We start from the raw sequence: 23,049 nt of genomic DNA, 5'->3' as shown, positions 1-23,049 counted from the left end.
GAAAACAAGGAATTGATTCCCAATTATACTTACTTTTTCCTCATGACCCAAAATAAGATTTCAAATATTGTAAATATCGAAAAGTATAAAAATGGAATAGACTTGTGAGGAAATTTTTCAGTGGTCTTGGCAGATGAATTATATTTCACATTTTTCATATCATATTACATTCCTTTTCTTCTAGAATTTGGAGCTGCAGAAGCTCTAGCACAGTCTGTTCTAGAGATGGATAAACATGCAGGGGACTTCCCCCCACCTTCCAATAGTGCATAATCCCTTTAATGGAACACGAGGCGCCGCGGAAAGAAAGCAGAGGAATCAGGAAACAGACCTGGCTATTACCAGCTTCCTTCGCTCCTCGGTGGTGTATGGCTGCAGAAGAGGAATACCTAACAATCTCACTTCTTCAAGTTTAGGGAATGAGTTTAGTTTGTCAATGTCTTCCCAGGACTGCAAACCTAATTTGAGAAACATACTATTTAAGTAAACCCAGAAAAGCATACAAATGAGAAGATAAATGTCACCAAACAAATTATTTCCATTAATAAGTTCTGAAATGCTAAAATGATCACAAAAGCTAGTTTTAGATCCTGAAATTTTTCTTTATCCAAGAAAAGAATGGAATAAAACACCATAAAACTTCCCTACAGCCTCTCCTTTCTCCATGACCCCAGTGTTCAAGGGATCCCCTTTACTTTCCAACATTCACTCATCTACTGATTCTCTACCCAAAAGGCTGGGAAAGGGGACCACCGGTGGTTTAATAAGCAGGATGGATGCCATGATTACAAAATTTTAAAAGTGATGTGATCAACTCTTTCATCAAATACAGACTCACAGAATCTAAGAGTGGATACTGCCAGACTAAATTTTTACTTAACAAGTACTAAAATGGGCAAAGTCCACAGAACCAGAAACTAAATATTATCTTTCAACTATCTCCATTTTGGGATAGGGAAAACAGATTTGAAATTTAAAACAAACAAATTGAGACACAAAAAACGTAAACCCCTTGGGCAGGAAAATAGGCAACAAATTAAGACTGGTCAGTCCTAAAAGGAAACTCTTCCTATGGCTGTGAACAAATGTAGCATCCAAGTCTGTACTTGGCAGTGGTAGGAAAAATATTCCTGGTCAGTTTTACAACACATTAATTAAATCCATTGCAGAGAACAACGTAGTCCCTTTCTTCTCTTCCTAGTTCTATCAGCCTTCAGCAAGGGTAAAGGCAGAGGAGCAATACACTGGTGCATAACCAACCCAGGTCACTGCTGTCCTCTTCAGAACAGCATTCTATCTAGGAGGAAGAATGGTGTTAGTTCAAGTGGTGTCAGTTGTGAAATAAACAGTTTCCTTATGCAAATCACTTGTTTTTTAAAAAATTTTAATTGGAGGATAATGGCTTTATAATCACTTGTTTTTAAGAGTTAATTCCCATCCTTAAAATCTCCATGGTGAAATAAATTGTGTGGTTTTTCAGTTACAGGTCAAAATTATTTTTCCTTATATAGCTGGTTTCATAAAAAGAAAAAAAAATAGGCAAAAAAGACAATGCCAAGAGATGAGAAGAAAATCCACAGACTGGGAGAATATATTTGCTAAAGGCACATGGATAAAGGCTTGTTATGCAAAATATACAAAGAACAAAACTCAACAATAGGAAAAGTAACAACCTGATTAAAAAAGGGGCAGAAAACCTGAACAGATGTCTCAGCAAAGAAATAGACAGCAAGTAAGCTACGAGACGATGTCCCACACCATATGCCATTGGGAAGAACAAATTAAAACAATGGGATACCACTATAGACCTGTCAGAATGGCCAAAAGCCAAATGCTGAGGAAGGATGTGGAGCAACAGGAACTCTCATTCATTCCTGGCGCAGTGCAATGGTACAGCCGCTTCAGAAGGGAGCTCCGCAACTTCTCACGAAGCTACACAACTCTTACTATGTCATCAGCAACTGTGCTTTGTTATTCACCCAAATGAACTGAAAACATGTCCACACAAAAACCTACACATGAATAAACGTTATTCTAGTTTATTAACAACAACAAAAAAAACCTACACATGGAGGTCTGCAGCTTTATTAATAAACCAAAATGTGCAAGAAACCAAGATATTCTTCAGTTTGTGAGTAGATAAGTAAACTGTGGTATATGCAGATAATGGAATATTATTTACCACTAAAAATGAAATGAGCTATCAAGCCATGAAAAGACATGAGGGAATTTAAACTAAAAGAAGTGAATTACTCAGTTAAAGAAGCCAATCTGAAAAGGCTACACACTGTATGATTCCAACTATATGACGTTCTGGAAGAGACAAAACTATGGAGACAGGAAAAACATCAGTGGTTGCCAGGGATCAGGGAGGCAGAAGGGATAAACAGGCAGAGAACAGAGGATAGTTAGGGCAGTAAACTATGATGTACAATACTACAATGGTAGATGAGTGTCACTACACATTTGTCCAAACCCACACAATGAACAACACCAAGAGTGTAAACTCTGGACTTTGGATGATGTCAATGTAGGTAAACTGAATGTATCACTTTGGTGCTGGGATGTTGATAGAAGGGGAGGTTTTGCATGAGTAGGGGCAGGGAGTATATGGGAACTCTATGTACTCTCTGCTCAATTTTGCTGTGAATATTGACTCCAAATAATAACGTTTACTTATTTTTAAAATTAGGCTAAAATATTCATTCCTATTATATGCAGAATCAAATGGCAACAAACTGATAATCAATTATATGTAAATACTAGAAAAGATAAGTGAGAATTTGAAAGGACTGGGATTCCTTAACCTAAATCCAGACAAAACCATCTTATTTGTAACTTTTTGTACTCTTTTACCCTTCCTTTTACTACCCAATTCATCAATTTCATTTCACTTCTTTCATAGCATGGCCCCTTTAATATATAAAATATTAATAGCAGCTAACATAACACTATGCCAAGCAAATATTTGAGAAATATTGATATTTACCAGAGCATTTATGAAAATGAATGCCTTAAATTTAGCTAATCAGTAGGCATCTACATGTCACTCTGTAAAATCATCCTGTAAGAAGGCAGAGCTATGATGGAAAGAAATACACTTTCACTGTATTTAATGCATAAGTACAGATCAATTTTCATGTAGAATGAAAACAAGCATGTCCCTCACCTGACTTGTGGAGGCTGATGGATCGCAGATTAGGAAACAACCTGGCCAATGAATCATCAGGCTCCTCGATAGCGTTCAAATGGTTGTTGGCCAGGACAAGGGTATCCAGTGAGGGAAACATAACTCCTAACTTGCGTATTTCAGTCCAGTCTTGGAGGTTATTGTCTGTTATATGTAGTAGCTTAAGAGAATGACAGCGAATAGAAGGACAAGACACTGTTTCATAGTCATTAAGGCACAGGAAGAGTTCTTCCAAACTGCAGAGAAAAAAGGAAATATTTCATTGTTTAAAGTAGTCAAGTTTCTACTTTGCACCTATTTTTAGTCACTCAGTAAATAAACATCTACTACGTATGAGACTCTGCTAGATATAATAGAAAAAATATAAAGATGTCTTTCTGAAGTTTAAGATACAGTTGGGAAGACAAACCTAAAATACATAAAAGAGCAGAGAATGATAGAACCCAGTACTAAAGTAATTTTATGCTTAAATAAATAAATGCTAAATGAAGCAGCACTGTAAGTGCAATACCACTTCATATAGGAGTGGAATTGAAATTGTAGTTGGAACAGTCAGGAAAGGATGCATGGCCTTGAAGAAGGGGCAGAGTTGGGTAAATTGAGAGGAGATAAAAGAAAATTCTAGAAACAACATGAGTGGTGTTTAGAAATAGAAATAATAGCTATCATTTATTGAATTCCTACCCTGTATCAGGCCCTGTGCAGGTGCTTTATATACCATACTTCCACTTCTGAAATTTTAATTATGCCCACTTTATAGACAAGAGATTAATAAGCTTATCAAAGGTTATATGGTTAGGAAGTGGAAATGTGATTTAAAGCTCATTCCATGCTATGCTAAATGTTGCATGCAGTGAGAAAACCAATCTCATTAGAGGGAGAGTGAGAAACTAAGATGGAACAAGTGAGCTGAGACCAGATTCTGAAAGGCTTTAATAATTTCCGTCTTTAGACAATCAAGGAGACTACAGCTTCATATATTTTTTTAAATTATTTTCTTTGAATATTTATGTGCATATACAAAGATAGATATAAACAAAACATAACAAAACATTTCTAAACTGACAAACAGAAGTATAATTTCCTGCTTAAATTATTGAAAAGAATATGAGGTCCATTTTCCCATCATGCCAACTAGGCACTTACTTAATCATCTGAGTGTTAATATATTTTAGAGACACTATGATTCTTTCCTCCCAAAGAAAAGGGCCAAGGCAAAATTCTGGAATCAGGGTAATCAGAAGATTAAAATGGAGAAAGGCTGGGTTGATCTTGAAATGATAAGTGCTTCTCAGGGATATTTTCTAGCCAAAGGATGACATATCCTATGTCTTGGTGCTACTCAACACTGTACAAGTATTCCAATGAAAATGCTACTAGATTACCCTCACACCCTCATTTAATTACTTCATTTTTCTAACCTCATTCTCCATTCAATCTGCAGTTCTAGTATTTCTGAGGTGGGAGGCCAGCAGTAATTCTAGGTACTAACACAGACGGCAACATAGTTCCCTCTCCATCATGCCCTTTGGGCTTACTCTGGTAACTCCTGCAGTATCGTGTGGACTGTCTCCCAAGAAGCTTTGCTGTTGTTGAGGACAAGTTTTCGAACCCCAGAGAAGGACCCAGCACATGTTCTTTCTAAAACTGATAAATTCAGAGGGTTGGAACTCAGGTTTAGAAACTCCAACTGGGGAACATTTGACACAATTTTACTGACCTATGGAGAAAAAAGAAGAAAAGCATATTAAGCAGTAATCAGAGCTTTTAAACAGCAATCATAGTCAAGAAAACCTAAGTGAGTGGGTCTCCAGGCAAAATGCCATTTATATTGTAGAGTCCTATTTAGAGATGGTATGCACAGAGAGGCAGAAATAATTTCAACAAATCATGGTAAATGATTTAATTCCTTTCTATAGCATCACTGAAAATTAATGGTATAAAAGAAAAATTTTCTATGTTGCCTTTGGCAAAGTTTTTGATTCTGCTCTGTATAATATTCTCTTTGATACCACTATATGATATTTTAGAGAAAAGATCATTTAGATGACATTTTCTAAAGAGCTGAGATTGGGTCATGTACAAGCAATTCTCTTTGAATATCTCTTCCTTCCATCCTCAGTACAATATTAAGGCTAATTAAAGGTTTATTGAAGACCACATGGTAACAATTCAGGTATTCAAAATTAATTATGTAATCATTTAGAAAACACTTCCAGCTTGATCCAAAGATGCACCAAACTTTAAACTATATTTACTCAAAAATAAAAAGCATCTGTGACTACATTACAAAAGAGAAAACATGATCATCAACTTAATGATTTAGCGAGTAACTTGGTACATAAGAAAGAAAAAAAAAAGGAAATAAGCTTCATTGATTACTGACCTTAACTAGTCACTAAGCACTGTACTAGGTTTTTTAGGGCTTCCTGGGTAGCTCCGGTGGTAGAGAATCCACTGCAATGCAGGAGACCCTGGTTCAATTGCTGGGTTGGGAAGTTTCCCTGGAGAAGGACTGGCTACCCACTCCAGTATTCCCGCCTGGAGAATCTCCATGGACAAAGGAGGCTGGCAGGCTGCAGTGCATGGGGTTGCAAAGAGTTGGACACAACTGAGCACAGCACACTAGGCTTCAGTTTAAAATGCAAGAGATTCATACCAGTTGGCATATACTCTCCTGTTTGATATCTTTTGTGATCAAATGGTACCAAGGATTTGGGTGACATATGTCTAAGATTTGGAGTTTAGTGTGTGGCCACAACACAGCTGAATAGTCCACACATGGACCAATCCTTTACTGCATTCTACCACCTGGATACCAATGATACAAAGGCCTTCCACACAGAAGATGATGACTGCTGCTGCTGCTGCCAAGTCGCGTCAGTCGTGTCCGACCCTGTGCGACCCCATAGACGGCAGCCCACCAGGCTCCCCCATCCCTGGGATTCTCCAGGCAAGAACACTGGAGTGGGTTGCCATTTCCTTTTCCAATGCATGAAAGTGAAGTCACTCAGTCGTGTCCAACTCTTAGCGACCCCATGGACTGCAGCCCACCAGGCTCCTCCGTCCATGGGATTTTCCAGGCAAGAGTACTGGAGTGGGTTGCCATTACCTTCTCCAAAGATGATGACTAGCTATGCGTTAAGGGCAAAAAAAAAAAAAAAAAAAGTGAAAAGGAACTGGCTCCAACTATAGCATGAAGGATAAGTTCTAATTTAAGTACAACCCCAGTTAAATAAACAAAACATACACTCTTTGCTAACCACCACCCTTCATATTTTATTTTTATAATAAAGAAGAAAACTTTCTCTAAATGGATACTCTCAGAGTTGTTGAAGCAATTTCTGAATTTCCAAGACTAGCAGATACCTGATGTGATCTTCATCATAGTTTGCATCTGTACTACTATCTAATGAGAATAAAGATTTGAAATAATGACTCATCATACATCACCCACTGGCTATGTATTTTACATATAGTAATGTATATGTTTCAGTGCTATTCTCTCAAATCATTCCACCCTTTCCTTCTCCCACTGTATCCAAAAGTCTGTTCTTTATGTCTATGTCTCCTTTGCTCTGTGAAAACCAGGAGGGATGGGGTGGGGAGGGACGTGGGAGGAGGGTTCAGAAGGGAAGGGACACATGTATGCCTATGGCCAATTCATGTTGTTATATGGCAAAGGCCATTATAGTACTGTAAAGTAATTATCCTCCAATTAATTAATTAATTTAAAAAATAATGACTCAGCCCTAGAATATCCTAAAAAACATAACATTGGACTACAACTGAACAATCCAAATATTATTTGGAAAATAATACATGTTAGAAATAATTATCTTCTTTAAAAGTTTAAAATTTAAAAGGATTTTGGGTCACCTTAGATTAACAATATTCTGGAAAATATTATAGTCATTACACAGGTAGGTTTATTCATGGCAGAAAAATGTCTTAATAGTAAAGGCTGATATTCAGTGAGTATCTCAGGCTTCTCTTTTTTAAATTCTAAAACTACAAAACAAGACCCAGTGATCTGAAATGAGTTCAGGATACTCATATGCAGAACATGGAGATGAACTCAGACCACCTCTTTGGTCTCCACAGCTCTGTGACTTAACAGGGGACTCTCTACTTTTGAAAAGGAAGAAACTAAGGTTTTAAGAAAAATGGGAAAGGGTTGTAAGATAACAATCTGTAATTTATACCTAAGCTATTCTCTACTTCACCCGAGTGGGGGATTCCTCCCTCCTCTGAACTGCTTAGTTTAATTTCCTTTATAAAATGGTTTTGATAAGGAGAGGAGGATAAAAGAGATACTTTGGGAAAGGTCAGACAAAAATCTACTTAGCCAAATATTCAAATCAAAGGCTAAAAAATGCATCTCTTTTTTTATACATACAGATGCCTAGTTTTAGGAGGGCTGGAGACAAATCTTTGCCTCTCCTCTAAGTATTACACTTCTCTCTCATATTTATATTAGCCTCTGAATAGATAGCAGCCAGCTGTTTAAAGTATAAAAGAAGCTACTTATAACATTATGACCATTCAAAAACAGTGAAAGGACAAACTAGATTATTCTGTTCCATACTGCTATATCAAATACTGGCTGAAATAAACTTAGTTAATGGCCAGGGACAAATGACCTTTTTGGTAATCAAATACATGTGTTGCAATGGGTTGGAATGTAATATCTTAAAACTGTGACCTAGGAAAGCCCAAACATGTGACCCTCTGGCTCTATCTGTCAATATGGGTTGGAAAAATGTTCAGTGTAGATCTCTGTCTAAGCAGAGAAAAGGCTAAATTACCTAGTATAAATTCTGTGTTCTGATCCATGTTGACACAAATCATCCTTCTGAGGTAGCAGTTATATCTCTATTAAACTGTTCCCATTAGTTAGCAAAAGCTTATGTATGTGGTCAAAGCACAAAGTACAACACCTCTGTGAAATTTTTACTGCCAAAAAAATAAATTTAGGGGAATCAGCCTGTGAACATAGGAGCTGAAATGATTCAGCGTAAGAGTTGGTCTGACTTGTCATCCACGCAGGTCAAAAATCTCACCAGAGATTCAACAGAAGGACTGCTGTGGGAATCCTGGAGAAGGAGGATTAACAAGGTAATTCTTTTTGCATCTGTACAATGTGGACAGAGCATGCATGTCAATTAAGCATCTCAAAGGACCCTGAAGGCACATATTGTAACTTGTTGAGCAGTGAACGGTAAGAGTTGTTTGTGTAAGTGAACCAATCAATAAATACATGGATAAGTAGAGATTGTTTCTTGGAAACAGCCAGGTAAATCTGCATATATTAACCCATGATTTAGAAATCAAGTGACGTACATCTCAAAGAATTTTGGCAAATATCTTAATAAAAGTAGGAAATATAATGGGGAGCACAGATAACAAATTAAATAAGACTATGAAATGGATGAGTATAAGAAAAGCGAAAGAAAAGTAAGTTATAGATAGATATTTCTTTAACAAGAAAGCTGTCTTAGAATTTGTATCACATTTAATATCTACCAGGTGTCTTGATAATTAATTTTATCAGTAGCCTTATCTTACAGATGATAAAGGAATACATGAATTTCTTAAGATTACAGGAAAAGTTAGAGCAACTGGGCCTGATCAAACCTCAAGATACAATCATTTATTCTTTAATGAACTCAGGAAACATATGAATGCCTAGAATGCTGCTGTTTGCTGTTTAGTCACTAAGTCATGTCCTATACTTTGTGACCCCATGAAATATAGCCCGCCAGGCTCGTCTGTCCACGGGATTTCCCAGGCAAGAATACTGGAGTGTACTGCCATTTCCTTTTCCAGCCTAGAATGCTAGCGCTGATGATAAAAAAGAAAGCCCTGAAAAAGCTCATGGTCCAGCAGAAAACTGTCAGGTAAGCCAGTGACTGTACTACACTGTGATGAATTCTTTCACAGCAGCATGATACAGGTGTTCAGTTCAGTTCAGTCACTCAGTCGTGTCCGACTCTTTGCGACCCCATGAATCACAGCACGCCAGGCCTCCCTGTCCATCACCAACTCCCGGAGTCTACTCAAACTCATATCCATCGAGTCAGTGATGCCATCCAGCCATCTCATCTTCTGTCGTCCCCTTCTCCTCCTGCCCCCAATCCCTCCCAGCATCAGGGTCTTTTCCAATGAGTCAACTCTTTGCATGAGGTGGCCAAAGTACTGGAGTTTCAGCTTCAGCATCAGTCCTTCCAGTGAACACCCAGGACTGATCTCCTTTAGGATGGACTGGTTGGATCTCCCTGCAGTCCAAGGGACTCTCAAGAGTCTTCTCCAACACCACAGTTCAAAAGCATCAATTTTTCGGCACTCAGCTTTCTTCACAGTCCAACTCTCACATCCATACATGACCACTGGAAAAACCATAGCCTTGACTAGACGGACCTTTGTTGGCAAAGTAATGTCTCTGCTTTTCAATATGCTGTCTAGGTTGGTCATAACTTTCCTTCCAAGCAGTAAGCGTCTTTTAATTTCATGGCTGCAGTCACCATCTGCAGTGATTTTGGAGCCCAAAAAATAAAGTCTGACACTGTTTCCACTGTCTCCCCATCTATTTCCCATGAAGTGATGGGACCAGATGCTATGATCTTAGTTTTCTGAATGTTAAGCTTTAAGCCAACTTTTTCACTCTCCTCTTTCACTTTCATCAAGAGGCTTTTTAGTTCCTCTTCACTCTCTGCCATGAGGGTGGTGTCATTTGCATATCTGAGGTTATTCATATTTCTCCCAGCAATCTTGATTCCAGCTTGTGCTTCATCCAACCCAGTGTTTCTCATGATGTACTCTGCATATAAGTTAAATAAGCAGGGTGACAATATACCGCCTTGACGTACTCCTTTTCCTATTTAGAACCAGTCTGTTGTTCCATGTCCAGTTCTAACTGTTGCTTCCTGACCTGCATACAGGTTTCTCAAGAGGCAGGTCAGGTGGTCTGGTATGCCCATCTCTTTCAGAATTTTCCAGTTTCTTGTGATCCACACAGTCAAAGGCTTTGGCATAGTGAATAAAGCAGAAATAGATGTTTTTCTGCAACTCTCTTGCTTTTTCGATGATCCAGTGGATGTTGGCAATTTGATCTCTGGTTCCTCTGCCTTTTCTAAAACCAGCTTGAACATCTGGAAGTTCACGGTTCACGTATGTGTGTGTGTGTGTTTATATGTGTGTGTGTGTGTGTGTGTTTGTGTGTGTGTGTGTGTGTTAGGATAATCTAATTCTGCCTGAGTGAGTGTCAGGGAAAGTTTCAGAGAGAACAACAATTTGGGCCAAATCTTGAAAGATACACAGGAAGCAGCTGGGTAGACAGAGGAGAAAGAGAACAGTAGATTCAGAATAAATAAAAGTAGGGAAGTTCTCCTTGTCAAGGTTTATCATGAACTACAGAAAAGCACATAGCTAAAGGTAGAGAAAAGACTCTGGAAATAGCAAAGGGTCACATGATGGAGGGTCACACTTAGAGAGTTCAAAGCATTGTTTGTAGGCAGTGAAAAATCAGGGAAGGGACTTGAAGCTTGAGTTTCATAATCACATTTCATTATTTAAAGGAGTCTGGTAGCACAGCAGAAGGTAGCTTAGAAGAAGCAGAGTAAAACCAGAAGCAGAAAACTCATTAAGACACTTTTCCAGCAGTTCAAATAAGAAATAAGAACCTAAATTAAGGCAAAAAATCAAGCAGGAAGAACTATTTTTCTCTTAAAGATACCTTCTATCAGGTCATGTCATAATCAGGTAGTAATGTTATATACAATAACAAGAGAGAATGTCATAATACTTTTATTTGTGCAATTTAGAGTTACTCTGAGGTCAAAGGCATCAGTTATGTCAAATCACTAATAAGACTTAATAAAATAAGGAAAAGTTCTAAAATATTTGGAATAAATTTCAGTATCAAGAAAAAATATTTTTATAACCTTAATTTTGAGCTCCAACAATTTTTATGTCAATTTATGGTAATAAATATTGAAGTAGTAGCAGAGAATGAACACAGGATATGTAAACTAGTGAAACAGTAGAGAATTTAATGCACTGTTAGCAGTCTAAACCTCTGTGGTCTTATTAACTTCTTGATGCCTAGAATAAAGTTTCTCAGTGTTTTTCACATTAATGAAAAACAAATAAGCAATAACAAAGTTAACTGAAAAATCACTACAGAACCAGTTGAAGCAGTCAGTTGTTTCTCTTGAGACATACAGACAAGAATCCCGAGAGCCAGAATTCAGCAGCATACACAGCAACACAGACAATAACACAGTGAGTCATCGCTGCCCTTCACCCAGACTCAGCACCATGAAAGCTTTACCTCGTGCCAGTCTTCAAGTTTGTTGTCAGAGAGATCTAGTTCTGACACGTGAGCACAGAAGGCAGCAATTTCTTTCTCATCTCCTGCACAGGTAATTCCACAGCTGTTCAACACCAGTACACTTGGGAGGTTGAGGCGATCTGAATCATAAGGGAAATGAAACATGTTCTATGTCAGCCTAATTCTTGTCTACATACACTGAACTGCCAGGAATCAAAATCAAATTATGTGAAATTACACAAGGCCCTGAAAACACAGGATATGATGGAATCCAAGGGTATTGAATTTCAAGGGGGAGATAGCCAAATATGACCCAGGAGGAGATCAGAAGTACTGGACTGAAAAGTCCTGCAGGCTGTACCTCCTGGCAGGACTGTTTAGCTCAACTACCAACAACAGAACCATCATCTGTCACCTTATCATCTGACATTAGATCCACATGATTCACGTCAGGGCTACCACTGTCTTCTAACTGGCCTCAATTCTTTCTTTTTAAAATTTAGTTCAAAAGTATCAATCACTCTGGTTAGCTCTTTTCTCAGTCAGACTGATTTGTATTTTCACCTCTTTTTGCCTTTGAAAATTATCTCAGACCATTAGATAGTATATCGGCTAAATCAATTCTGTTCTTCAAGTTCATATCAACTCAAGGAATGTTCCTCACTTACATGAATCCATTTAAAAATCTACATCTTTCTCCCATACTTGTCCATCAGTCAACCCCCTTTCATATCCACATAGAATTTGTCACTTACAAAAATGAGACTTTCAAAAATATATAATTATAAGAGAACATGTTTCATAGTCTTAAACCATTCAATGAATTCAGTCAAACTACTGCTTGTTCAAAAAATATGCCAATAAAATTACTCTTCTATCTCTAATAAAAAGGATCAATATGAGAATTTAGTCACTCTTTTTCTATTTGGTATAAACCAAAGACTCATGAAAGTATATTTTATGAATGGAGGCCTCAATTAGTATGATTTTTCAACTTAATGCTTTTTACAAAATTAATTTTCTCAGGATGGAAGTAGATCCTAAAAAAAATGATCAAGTAAGAAGTCCACTTCTTTCTGCTGTTCCAGTTTATATGGAGTGGTAAGATAGTGGTATTGAGAAGTAAAAAACATTTAGTAACCTTCAGACATAGGAACTTTAAAACACTGTTTAATATTAACCTCCCATAATGATAAAGAACTATTTCCAAGAACAGTTAATTACAACATTAAGTTAAAATGCAAACCAAAAACACACATTGCATGTTTCCAGCTGTAGATGATTGCTCACATAAGCCCCCTCCTAGAATGTCTTTATCCCCTCTCTAACCAAATTTTACTTTCTTGAAGGATTAGTTCAAATCTCACAATTTTGAACTCTTTCCTGCTCGTATTAACTCACTCCCTAAATTTCTTTCCCAATCAGTGTGCCATTCATTTGATTCAATATAAACTACCTTGTGTTATTATATATTTTTATAAATGTGAGTATCTTGTAATCCAATAGGCTGTGAGGTCATTGAGGGCACAGGCCAGGCTTGTACTATCTTCTACCTTCCAAGTTCTTTGAAATACTCTCATTCAAATATTGCTTTTGCCCTATGAGTGCAACTAAAATGCCTTTTGGCCAATCTGGAGGAAGATAAATCCTTTCAGGTTTTCCAAGAAACTAAAATCATAGAAAGGGAGAAAGGTTATACAATTCATAATTCAAAATAAAGGGAATCATTTGCAAATAAGGCAATAGTCTGGTTTAATGTCCTAAGCAAGTTCCAGTAAACAAATGTTTTATGTCCCATGTTTCTTACCTTTCATAGGAGAGCCCTGAGGTGTGGCTGGGACATGGACTCCCATCCCAGGACCACGGCGATAAGGAAAGTTTTCAGGACTGTATTTTTCACATAATACTTGCATAAAACTCCTCCCGCTAGGTTGATCCATCTTCCTTTCCTAAAATTCTATAAGAAACCAGAAATCATCAAAATTTGTCTATTTATTCACACAGGAAATATTTATTGAGAATCAATTATTTCCAAGGTACTAAGCAAGGCATTGCCAACACAGAAGAGACGGACGCTGACCCCAGGAACTTACACTGTGGTGAGATCTCATGATTTAGGGACACTACACAGGCAGACAAATGGCAGCAATATAGTTCAGCTTATAACTGCAATACAGATGAAAAGAGCTATAAGATTTAGAAGAGAAGGCCATCAACCACGTGTAACAGGAAGACTTTTGGCTGGTGGATAGGTTCATGTGGTAGTAGGAAAGGGGGCCAAATAGGAAAGTACAGATTAAACATCAGACTAAAGAACTGGGATAAATACTTTGACATTTAATTGACATTTGTCACTTAAAATCCTCTCTTCTTCTTCCACAGCTACTTCTACTGAGGAATGAGTACACAGGTTCTAGTTGGGATAAAAATAAAGAATTCTATGGAGGTTTCTGGGAATAATCCTTAAAAGATAGCCAGTGTGCCCTTTGTCTTCCTTCCCTGTCTCCTCCTCAGTTCTACTGCCTAGAAACAGATCCTTTCTCTGTGAGGCCAAGAGACACAGCCTAAGAAAGGTGAAACAAACAGCTGAAAGGAACCTAAGGGATGTCAGGGAACTGAGCTGCCATAATGCTGCTGAGTGCTTATCTCTAGAAATTTCAGTGGAAGAGGAATAACCTTGTTTTATTTGAGCCACTGTCCTCAATTTTTCAGTTACTTAAAAATGAGCCTAATCCTAACTAAGTCAGAGTATCATTAGCACTAATGTATTAGTATTAGTATTAGTATTGTCAAGGTCAAGTCTAACCTCAGCTAAGGGTACAAACATACTCCTGCATACTTCCAGTACTCATGCATAGGTTAAAGAAGGTAACATCAAACAGTGTGGGCCTGCTTACCATTATCTTGAGGAACTGGCTTTTGATCTCTATTAAACATAAATCAAAATATAGGCCACTAATTGTCCTCTGTAGTTCTGTCTATTAGCTACTAAGCTTTTTACTAAAATAATCAGAAAGAAAAGGAAGAAGTATAAAAAGTACTCAAAGAAGAGTACTGAGTACTTAAACAGAGCAGAGAGAATGCACAATGGTATAAAGGAGTAACCAGAAGAGATCTAACAACAGAGGGCATCAGGATCACCTAAACAGGAATATCAGACAGAGGAGATCCTGTTTGGGAGAAGAGTTAGATGCTGCAAAGTACAGGGGTGACATGATGAGAGCCCAGTGACACAGTGGTAGTACAAATAGATTCAACATCTACTTAGGAAGCAAGCTTTTCAGGAGTTTTAGGGGCTGAGGGGAAGATGGAGTCAAGGCTGACTCCCAGGTTTCTCGTCCAGGTGACTAGGTCACTGGTGATAAGTAAGTAAGAAGAGAATGCAGAAAGATCTAGTTTTAAGGAGGAAAATGATGAATTCTATTTTACACATGTTCAACATGAGGCATCTGATTCAGGGAAACAGTCTGAATTTGGGTGAGAAAGGTGAGCTGGAGGCGAGGATTTGGACCTCATTAGGAAATATTATGAATAAGGACAGTCAGATGACAGAACTCTCCAGGACACTGATATTTCAGATCCAGGTAGAGGAAGCAACATCATGAAGGAAAGCAAAAAGGAACAGAGAGTGGAGTGTATAGCTAACATTTTGAGAAGTTCTGATGAGAAGGTGAGGAAGAAGATGAGCTGATAAGGAAGGCAGGAAGAGAACAGAGTAGGGGTCAGGGGAGCAAGTGCCAAGGTTTTTCCTCTTAAAATAGGAGACACCTGACACAGTTTAGATTATAGAGAGGCAGCAAGTAGAGCTGGAGAGTATGAAAATGACTACTGGTACCTGGTCCTAGGAAAAACCAGCAGGAATGAGCATTAAAAACGTCTAGAAGGCTGTTGGGTACTAGTCAGGTAACACTCCAAACTGTTCACCACTGGCAGTGATCTATTTACTTCACTATGCTGCACTGGGTTTGCTTTTGCTTTCACGGTCTAATTACACTGATGTTAGGTATTTTCCTAATGTGACTGTCCTGGCTCCACCATGGCATTATAAAGGTGAGCAATGCTATGCAATTCTGCTTCTCCAGTACTGATTCACAGCACCTGGCACACTACTCTACACACAGTCACGGCTCAATAAATGTCGCTGAGTACTATTAATAAAATAACTAGCTTTCCGTATGCCAAGTAGAAAGAGCAGAGGATTCAAGATCAGGAGCAGATATAAGTCCCACCCAGTTCTACCACTTAATACTTTTGTGCCATTGGGCAAGACATTGTATTTCTCTGGGGCTTAAATGACCTTTCTGTAAAAGACAATATTAATACCTATACTACTTGGAGTTCAGGGTTACCATAGAGCTCTGAAATGTACAAATGTGCTATTTAGATTATAGGGCTCTTGTAAATCTCTAAAATACAGAACTGTTACTAATTATAAAAGGAATTTGTAATATGGTAAAAAGCACATAAACATAGAAAACTTCGACTCTGTCAATTGCTAGCTGGGTAAAACATAAACTAGTTATCTAATCTCTTTCTACTTCAAATTTTCACACTATGGATGAGCTAAAATTTTCCTCTTGTATTTGCAGTAGGAATGTAAAAATGACATGAATATAAAAGTGGTCTTTAAACCTGACCCATTTTCTAGATTACTACCAGGACCACATCTTCCGTACTTTATGAAATCAATTTACAAACACCTAGAGCACAGAGTACACACTCATTGACCACTTGTCAACAAGTTTTATCTGTACGATCTATCAAAGTTTAGACAGTGGAAACGCATTTCATAACAAGTATACTTCAAGTAACTTGAAAACATAGGGCTGCCCTCTGTCACAGTTATCATTTGGGAACTTAAGAACAGGGTCTGTTTTAGTACAAGAGAGCTTGTTCTTTCTATCCACACCGAGTGGTAAGTACACGCTGTTGTCCTCTGTCCAAGCACTGTGTCAAAACCGAACTCTGCATTTTCATCGATGACTCCAGAAACCTCCAGGTAGAAAGGTTCTTTCTCAACGTAAACTCATCACCAACAGCAGGCAACACAGAGCAGGTGCTACGCCACTAGTGACAGGCACCACAGTTCTGATCAAAGACCTGTCTCAAGCAGAATGCCAAGAGACTTTCCAGAAATGTCTAACAGAAAGTCAAAGAAGTTACATAGCTATCTTCCCTACAACTGGCAGTTCACAAGAATGAAAACTGTGTGGGAGGGTGCTGGACTGTCAGTGCCAAAACAGTCACCGAGATTAAATAGCAGCTTTTACCTGGAAGCTTCACATTCACTTAATCCTAAACCTCTGCATTCGAGGACAATAATCTTAATCACAATTTAAATATAGATAAGCTGAGAGTGGAATTAAAGAAACCTTGGCTAAAACTGGAGTCTGGACAGGGCAGTAGGCAGAGCTTTCATCCCTGCCATGTGACATTAATTACTCCAAACAGGAAGAGATGCAGGCCTTCATCTATGACAGGAAGATGCTGCCTACATTACCAGCCAGCAGGAAGAAAAAAACACTCTGCCCAGTGACAACCCAGCCAGAGACTGAAAACAGCCCAACCAACCTCCACTTGGACTCCTAGCTTCCTCCAATGGACTCTTTGATTATACACCACCACCCTTTTCAGCTCCCCTCATTTTCCCTATAAAAGCAAGTTCCCCTTCCTTGGATCTGCCTATGGTCTGCCATAGTTTGCATATCTCACATTGTAAATCCTCTGGCTATTCCCGAATAAACTGGCTTTCTCTAGTTAAGTATCTTGCTATTATACTATTAAAACTGATACGAAGATGGTAAGGTTAGAAACACATACAAGTTAAAGTGAGTGCTGGTAAGCAAGCAACTGTGGGAACTTAAAAGTTATTCCTCATGGCCCCATGCTTTAAGTTTTTCTAAGTAGTCTGTTTTTTTTCTCTCTAAAGACTAAAAAGCAATGTCAGGCACCTTCACTGGTTATTTTCCAGGATACTCTATTGGAACAGCTTTCCATGAATGCAGATAGTGTACGCATTAATACACAGGTTTTGAATTGGAACACTAAGATTGCAAAATGGATCAGTAACATAAATCTACTCAAAATCTGTTGGGGCACTTGGAGGAAGAACAGTAGGTGGGAAAGGAAAACTGAAAACCAAGTAGACTGAAAAATGAGGAAATACAGGATGGAAAAAGACCTCTAACTGGAGCCTTTTAAAGGGATTTTTGGAGGTGGAATGATAATCTATGACTGTGGAAAGAACTGGTGTCAAATTACATCTGATTACCTTCTACAGTTGCAGAGTTCTAATAAATTTATAAAAGAGTTCTGAATTGGTGCTTCAAACCAGGAAACCAGGAATCTGGGGGTGACGTTGCTTGGTTCCCTTACCAAGTCATGGAGTGTACCTGTGAAAATCCTAACCCCTTTGTGCCTCAAATTCTGACTATGCTATATGGTCTTTTTATAAGCCCCTGGTGAAAGTGCAAGGATAAGGAGCTCAGAACACTTTTGCCAAATAGATTAATATCAGAACAGGACACCCAGTTACCTAAGTAACCTCAACTGCTATCAATTTGACTTAAGATCAGGTCACAATTAGTATGAAACTCAACACAACTGGAAACAGAGAACAGGCCATATCTGACCACTATACACAATAGCGTTATGCTGGTATGCAAGAACCAATATTTACTTCACCAAAAATTTTTATGGTAGAATACTACATTTTATATAAACACTATTAATACCAGCCTCATTCACAACTTCCAAAACTATCCCAAAGTCCCAAAACAGACATTTTAAGTTTTATTAAAAAATAGGTTTATCTGTCTATGGTGTATAGACTATATATACATATACAAGACTCCAGGAGGTAGAATATCCAGAAGGATAAAACAGAAATTAATAAAATTCATGCCTGTGGTTGACTCCAAAGAGAGGAAATGAGGAACAAAGTGAGAAGGAGATTGGTTTTTACTGTGCCCCTGTCTGAACCACCTGAACTCACCAGATGCATACATCACCCTTTCTTTTCCCATATATTATCTTTTCAGAATACAAAACATTTTTAAGTGATAATATCTGGGACTGACCTGATCTGTCAAAGTGTTTTTTAAGCCCTCATTACTGTCAACTGTCTGTGGAAAAAAAAAATGCCAAACTCGACTATGTGGAATATATAATTTTAAAAGAAATAATAATAAGTTTTAAAGGAACTGGGAATTGAGGAAGAAAAGAAATAAAATGGTGGCCAAATGGAAATATTTTTGTAAAGGAGCATTGATAAAGAAAAAGAAAGGGCTTCCCTGGTGGCTCAGAGGTAAGCAATCTGCCTGCAATGCAGGAGAAGCAGGTCCAATCGCTGGGTCAAGTAGATCTCCTGAAGGAAACGGCAACCCATTCCAATATTCTTTCCTGTGAAAACCCATAGACAGAGGAACCTGGAGGGCTACAGTCCATGCAGTTGCAAAAGAGTCGGACACAGACTGAGCGACTCAACAACAAAAAAGAAAGCAGAACAAAACACATCTGAGCCTCAGAACTAAACTACAGTCAGAAGGAGAGGCTGGATTGAGACGAAGCGGGAAGATGACTGTGGCATGTGCAGAGTGGGGGAAGGACACCCGCAGGTCTCAAGCGTCATCTCTTTTGCTAACCGAGTAAATATGTTAGTAAGTTACCCAAATATTTCATCCAGATTACCCAAATGGTACCCAAACCACTGACCTAGGAACCACAAGAGATCCAGGAGGCAGAGGTTACAAAGCCATGGCCTAAGGGTGCTTCGGAGCTTCAGGCCTCCCAGTTGCCTCCTGCTGTGGAGATGAACTAAAGACTGGGGCTTCCTACAAGATGCAAATTACTGGAATAATAAATAGTGGCGAACTGACTTACAGTTCTCAATAATAAATCACAATAATTCAAAACATGCATTAATGTAGGATGAAGCTAAACATTCAGGAAGAGTTTTCACAGCATAAAAATAATAAAGAAGAGGGAAGCACTCCCAAGTAGCTTAAAATTATTTTCAGCCATTTGACACAGACCCCATGGATGGAGGAGCCTGGTAGGCTGCAGTCCATGGGGTTGCGAAGAGTCAGACACGACTGAGCGACTTCACTTTCACTTTTCACTTTCAAGCACTGGAGAAGGAAATGGCAACCCACTCCAGTGTTCTTGCCTGGAGAATCCCAGGGGCGGCAAAGCCTGGTGGGCTGCCGGCTATGGGGTCGCACAGTGTCGGACACGACTGAAGTGACTTAGCAGCAGAAGCAGCAGCAGCATTTATATACAATTTACAACTAACCCATCTTATCTATCCATCAGAGAAGGGCAGGAGAAAAACACACTTTAGAGCTACCTGCTAATATTTTGCTACCAAATATGTGAAAATAAAATTTAGGTTAAACATTTTGGCCAAAGGCTCCACAATTTCACCTTTGGGTTCCACTGGTCAGATGACATTTCACTCCAGGGATTTTTCTCTTCTCGGGTACCTACTTCCTTTACAAGACAATCTGAGAATAAGAATTTCTTCACCACTTGTTTAATAAAAATGGAGACAACAAATACATCCAGTTTTCACTATCTCTTTTTTGCACGTTATCAAGTGGTCCCAATTAGACTTATTTACTCATTTATTTATAAAATGTGTGCCTCACAAAGTTTATAGTCTCATGTAGTTCCATTCAACAAACATGAACCACACACCAAATCTGTGCCAAACAAAAAGAAAGTGAGAAAATAAAATATAAACTCTGCCCATATGGCATCCACAACCTAGAGGGAAATTCAGGGAGATAATATGTACCTCAAACAGGGCACCCAAAAATAGTGAATTCAAATACAAGAAGTGATGAACTTTTGGAAGTATAATTAAGGAAGTAGGAGGTGAATCCTCAGCCATTTTGAAAGATGACAAAGATTAGGCTAATGGCAATGAAGAGCATTCCAGGCACAGGAAACAACTTAAGATAAACCTCACAAGACCCATTAGGTGGTTTTGCTACAACATAAAATTTGCATAGGGAGCAGACCAAAAAGTGGATGGTAGTCAGCTCATGCCTGACCTTGCTCAGTTTGACTTTATCCTATAGAGATAAAAGAGAAGTTTTAACAGATTGCTGTGAATATTGCAAGGACGGGGTTACCGATCTTTATGAAGACTATCAAGAGGTCAATAATGATAATTTTTAAAATCCTAAAAGGACTGGGCAAGTAGGAGTTTGTTCACCTTAGAGGAAGCATCTTCAGTACAGACAAGGGGATAAAAACCATAGTTTAGGGAGTTAAGGAAATAAATAAGTGAAGACAGTTAAGTAGAGACCATGCCTTTGAGATGCTCAGATGAAAACAGAAGAGATGGGACAGTTAATGAAGAAAAGTGAAGTGTTCAGAGATAGAGAGCTGTTATATCTTGAGAGAGGAATTTATAGGATGAGTTTGGGGGTGTGGGCAGTAATAGCATGGAGGTCAAAAAAACTAACACAACAAAGCTCAGGAGGAAAACCTGAGTCGTGTCACAGAATCTCCTAGGACTGCCAGCTTTCTTAATTTTTGGAAGTTTTTCTCAAAGCCCATTTAGCTTTTACTTTGGGATTCCTAACCTCATCCCCAGAAAGCTTACTGTTTTGAAAGATCCCCGTTATATCCGAACTCTGTCAGATTCTCAGACATTTTAGGTAGCTGGAACTTTAGCTTGTTGTTTTGTTTCCTAAGTCTTTCTGATCCTCAGCAAGAGTGTACCCCAATAAAACATAATTACTCTAGGAAAGCATATGCGTATTTTACATATTTTTACCTTCAGGAAAGATTAAAAGAAAGAACAACAAAGGATTGGATAAAGAAGATGTGATACATATATACAATGGAATACTATTCAGCCAAAACAAACAGAATAATGCCATCTGCAGCAACATGGGTGCAATTAGAGATTATCATACTAAGTGAAGCTGGTCAGAAAGAGAAAGACAAATACCATATGATATCACTTACATGTGAAATCTAAAATATGGCACAAATGAACCTATTTACAAAACAGAAACAGACTCATAGACATAGAGAACTGACTTGTGGTAGCCAAGTGGAGGTGGGATTGACTAGGAGTTTGGGGTTAGTAGATGCAAACTATTACATTTAGAATGGATAAACAACAAGGTTCTACTGTATAGCACAGGGAACTGTCTCTAATCTCCTGAGATAAACCATAGTGGAAAAGGGTATTATAGAAGAATATACAGCAGAAATTAGCCCAATGTTGTGAATCAACTATACTTCAATTAAAAATTACATTAAAAAATAAAGAGAAAACAGTCTACTGATAAGCTTTTTCTAAAAAAACTGCTTTAAAAATACTAGTGATATACACTCTGAATTTTTAAAAATTACCAATTGAAAATAAGCCAAAAAATTGTTACGTCATGTAGATGGAGTTTCACTTTTCACCAGCTAAGCATGTAAATAAGTGTTATCAAAAAGCTTTTCTTATTCATATTTACAGCCACAGCCATACCAGGAAGCTTTGGTTGACAGATTTAGAAAGTAGATTAAAAGCTTGAGGATGCACCTTATGGGGTGTATTTTTTTTCAGACCATTTTTTCCACGCTATGTAGATACATGCTTTTCACACAAAGATTAAATTACTTTTAGATATATAGCTCTGTAACCTGCCTTTTCACTAAATAGCTTATGAAAAACTTTCTATATCCATAAATAAATACCCATATAATCCTTTTTAAGGTCTGTAGAACATTCCATTAACAAGCTTTTGCTGCTGAATTCATGAATGACAGTAATCTCTCCCATAGAAACACATTAAAGATATCGTCCAAGTCAACATACTTAGGCTAGACAGTCTCATTCTGTATGGCACTTCTACTTTCCCTTATCATAAGGTACATATACAGGCAACTCTACCTCAGTTACCTCCTTGAACACTATGTAATATACCTAAGCAGATGCCTTCTTGGGATGAAAAGTAAGGAAAATAAACTAACTCTAAGAGCCTTTCAGAGCTCTTCTCAAGAATTATGGCTTACCAATTCACCAATTGACTCTGAGCATGCCAAGTGCAAAACTTGAGTGCAGCTGATAAGTCCATTATCACAACACACCATGACCTCACACCCTACTATGAACCACCCTATTTCTCAAAGTCTCCTTCTCAGCTGTATACTAAGCTACACCCAAGTATAATAATGTGGCACATCAACTTTTCTTGGTAGAAGATTTTTTCAAAAAATCCAACACTGCCGAATGAAATGTGAATTCAGACTCCTGGTCAGCCTCTGAATTGGACTATTAGTAGGGCACTGCTACCCTTTTCACTTATCACAGCACGGTTCATTCTCCTTAAAAGGACCACAGGTATAAAAATATCTAACCCAAATTCTTTATGTAATTATATTAGTGGCACCAGAGACATCTAAAACTGTGACTCTGTGTTATCAGTGAGTACGGCCTCAAATTTGTCTGTGTTTTTTTTACTAAAGAACCATACTGCACACAGGGCACATTTGATATTGGACAAAAGACAAAGTT

At 38.1% G+C, this 23,049-nt stretch overlaps 1 protein-coding gene across 8 annotated transcripts in view; it reads right to left on the bottom strand.

Annotated features, from left to right (window-relative positions):
• The window catches only part of LOC122693632 (tubulin-specific chaperone cofactor E-like protein), a 161,710-nt gene that overhangs the window by 126,296 nt on the left and 12,365 nt on the right, over positions 1 to 23,049 (bottom strand). For 5 of the 8 annotated variants that reach the window (XM_043901299.1, XM_043901242.1, XM_043901258.1 and 2 more), the window contains 5 exons: positions 13,330 to 13,479; positions 11,523 to 11,662; positions 4,729 to 4,910; positions 3,170 to 3,426; positions 332 to 458 (listed from right to left, as the gene is read on the bottom strand). In XM_043901299.1, coding sequence (XP_043757234.1) covers positions 332 to 458; positions 3,170 to 3,426; positions 4,729 to 4,910; positions 11,523 to 11,662; positions 13,330 to 13,462 — 839 coding nt within the window. In that variant the 5' untranslated portion in view covers positions 13,463 to 13,479. Of the gene's footprint in view, positions 1 to 331; positions 459 to 3,169; positions 3,427 to 4,728; positions 4,911 to 11,522; positions 11,663 to 13,329; positions 13,480 to 13,615; positions 13,689 to 19,235; positions 19,355 to 23,049 lie in introns of all 8 variants that reach the window. The other 3 variants (XM_043901268.1, XM_043901250.1, XM_043901288.1) reach the window with 3 other exon arrangements.

This window comes from Cervus elaphus, chromosome 1 (assembly GCF_910594005.1).
Source record: "Cervus elaphus chromosome 1, mCerEla1.1, whole genome shotgun sequence".
In the NCBI taxonomy this organism is placed as follows: domain Eukaryota; kingdom Metazoa; phylum Chordata; class Mammalia; order Artiodactyla; family Cervidae; genus Cervus; species Cervus elaphus.
Note: the sequence above shows the minus strand (reverse complement) of the source record. Positions and strands in the feature narration are given on the sequence as shown.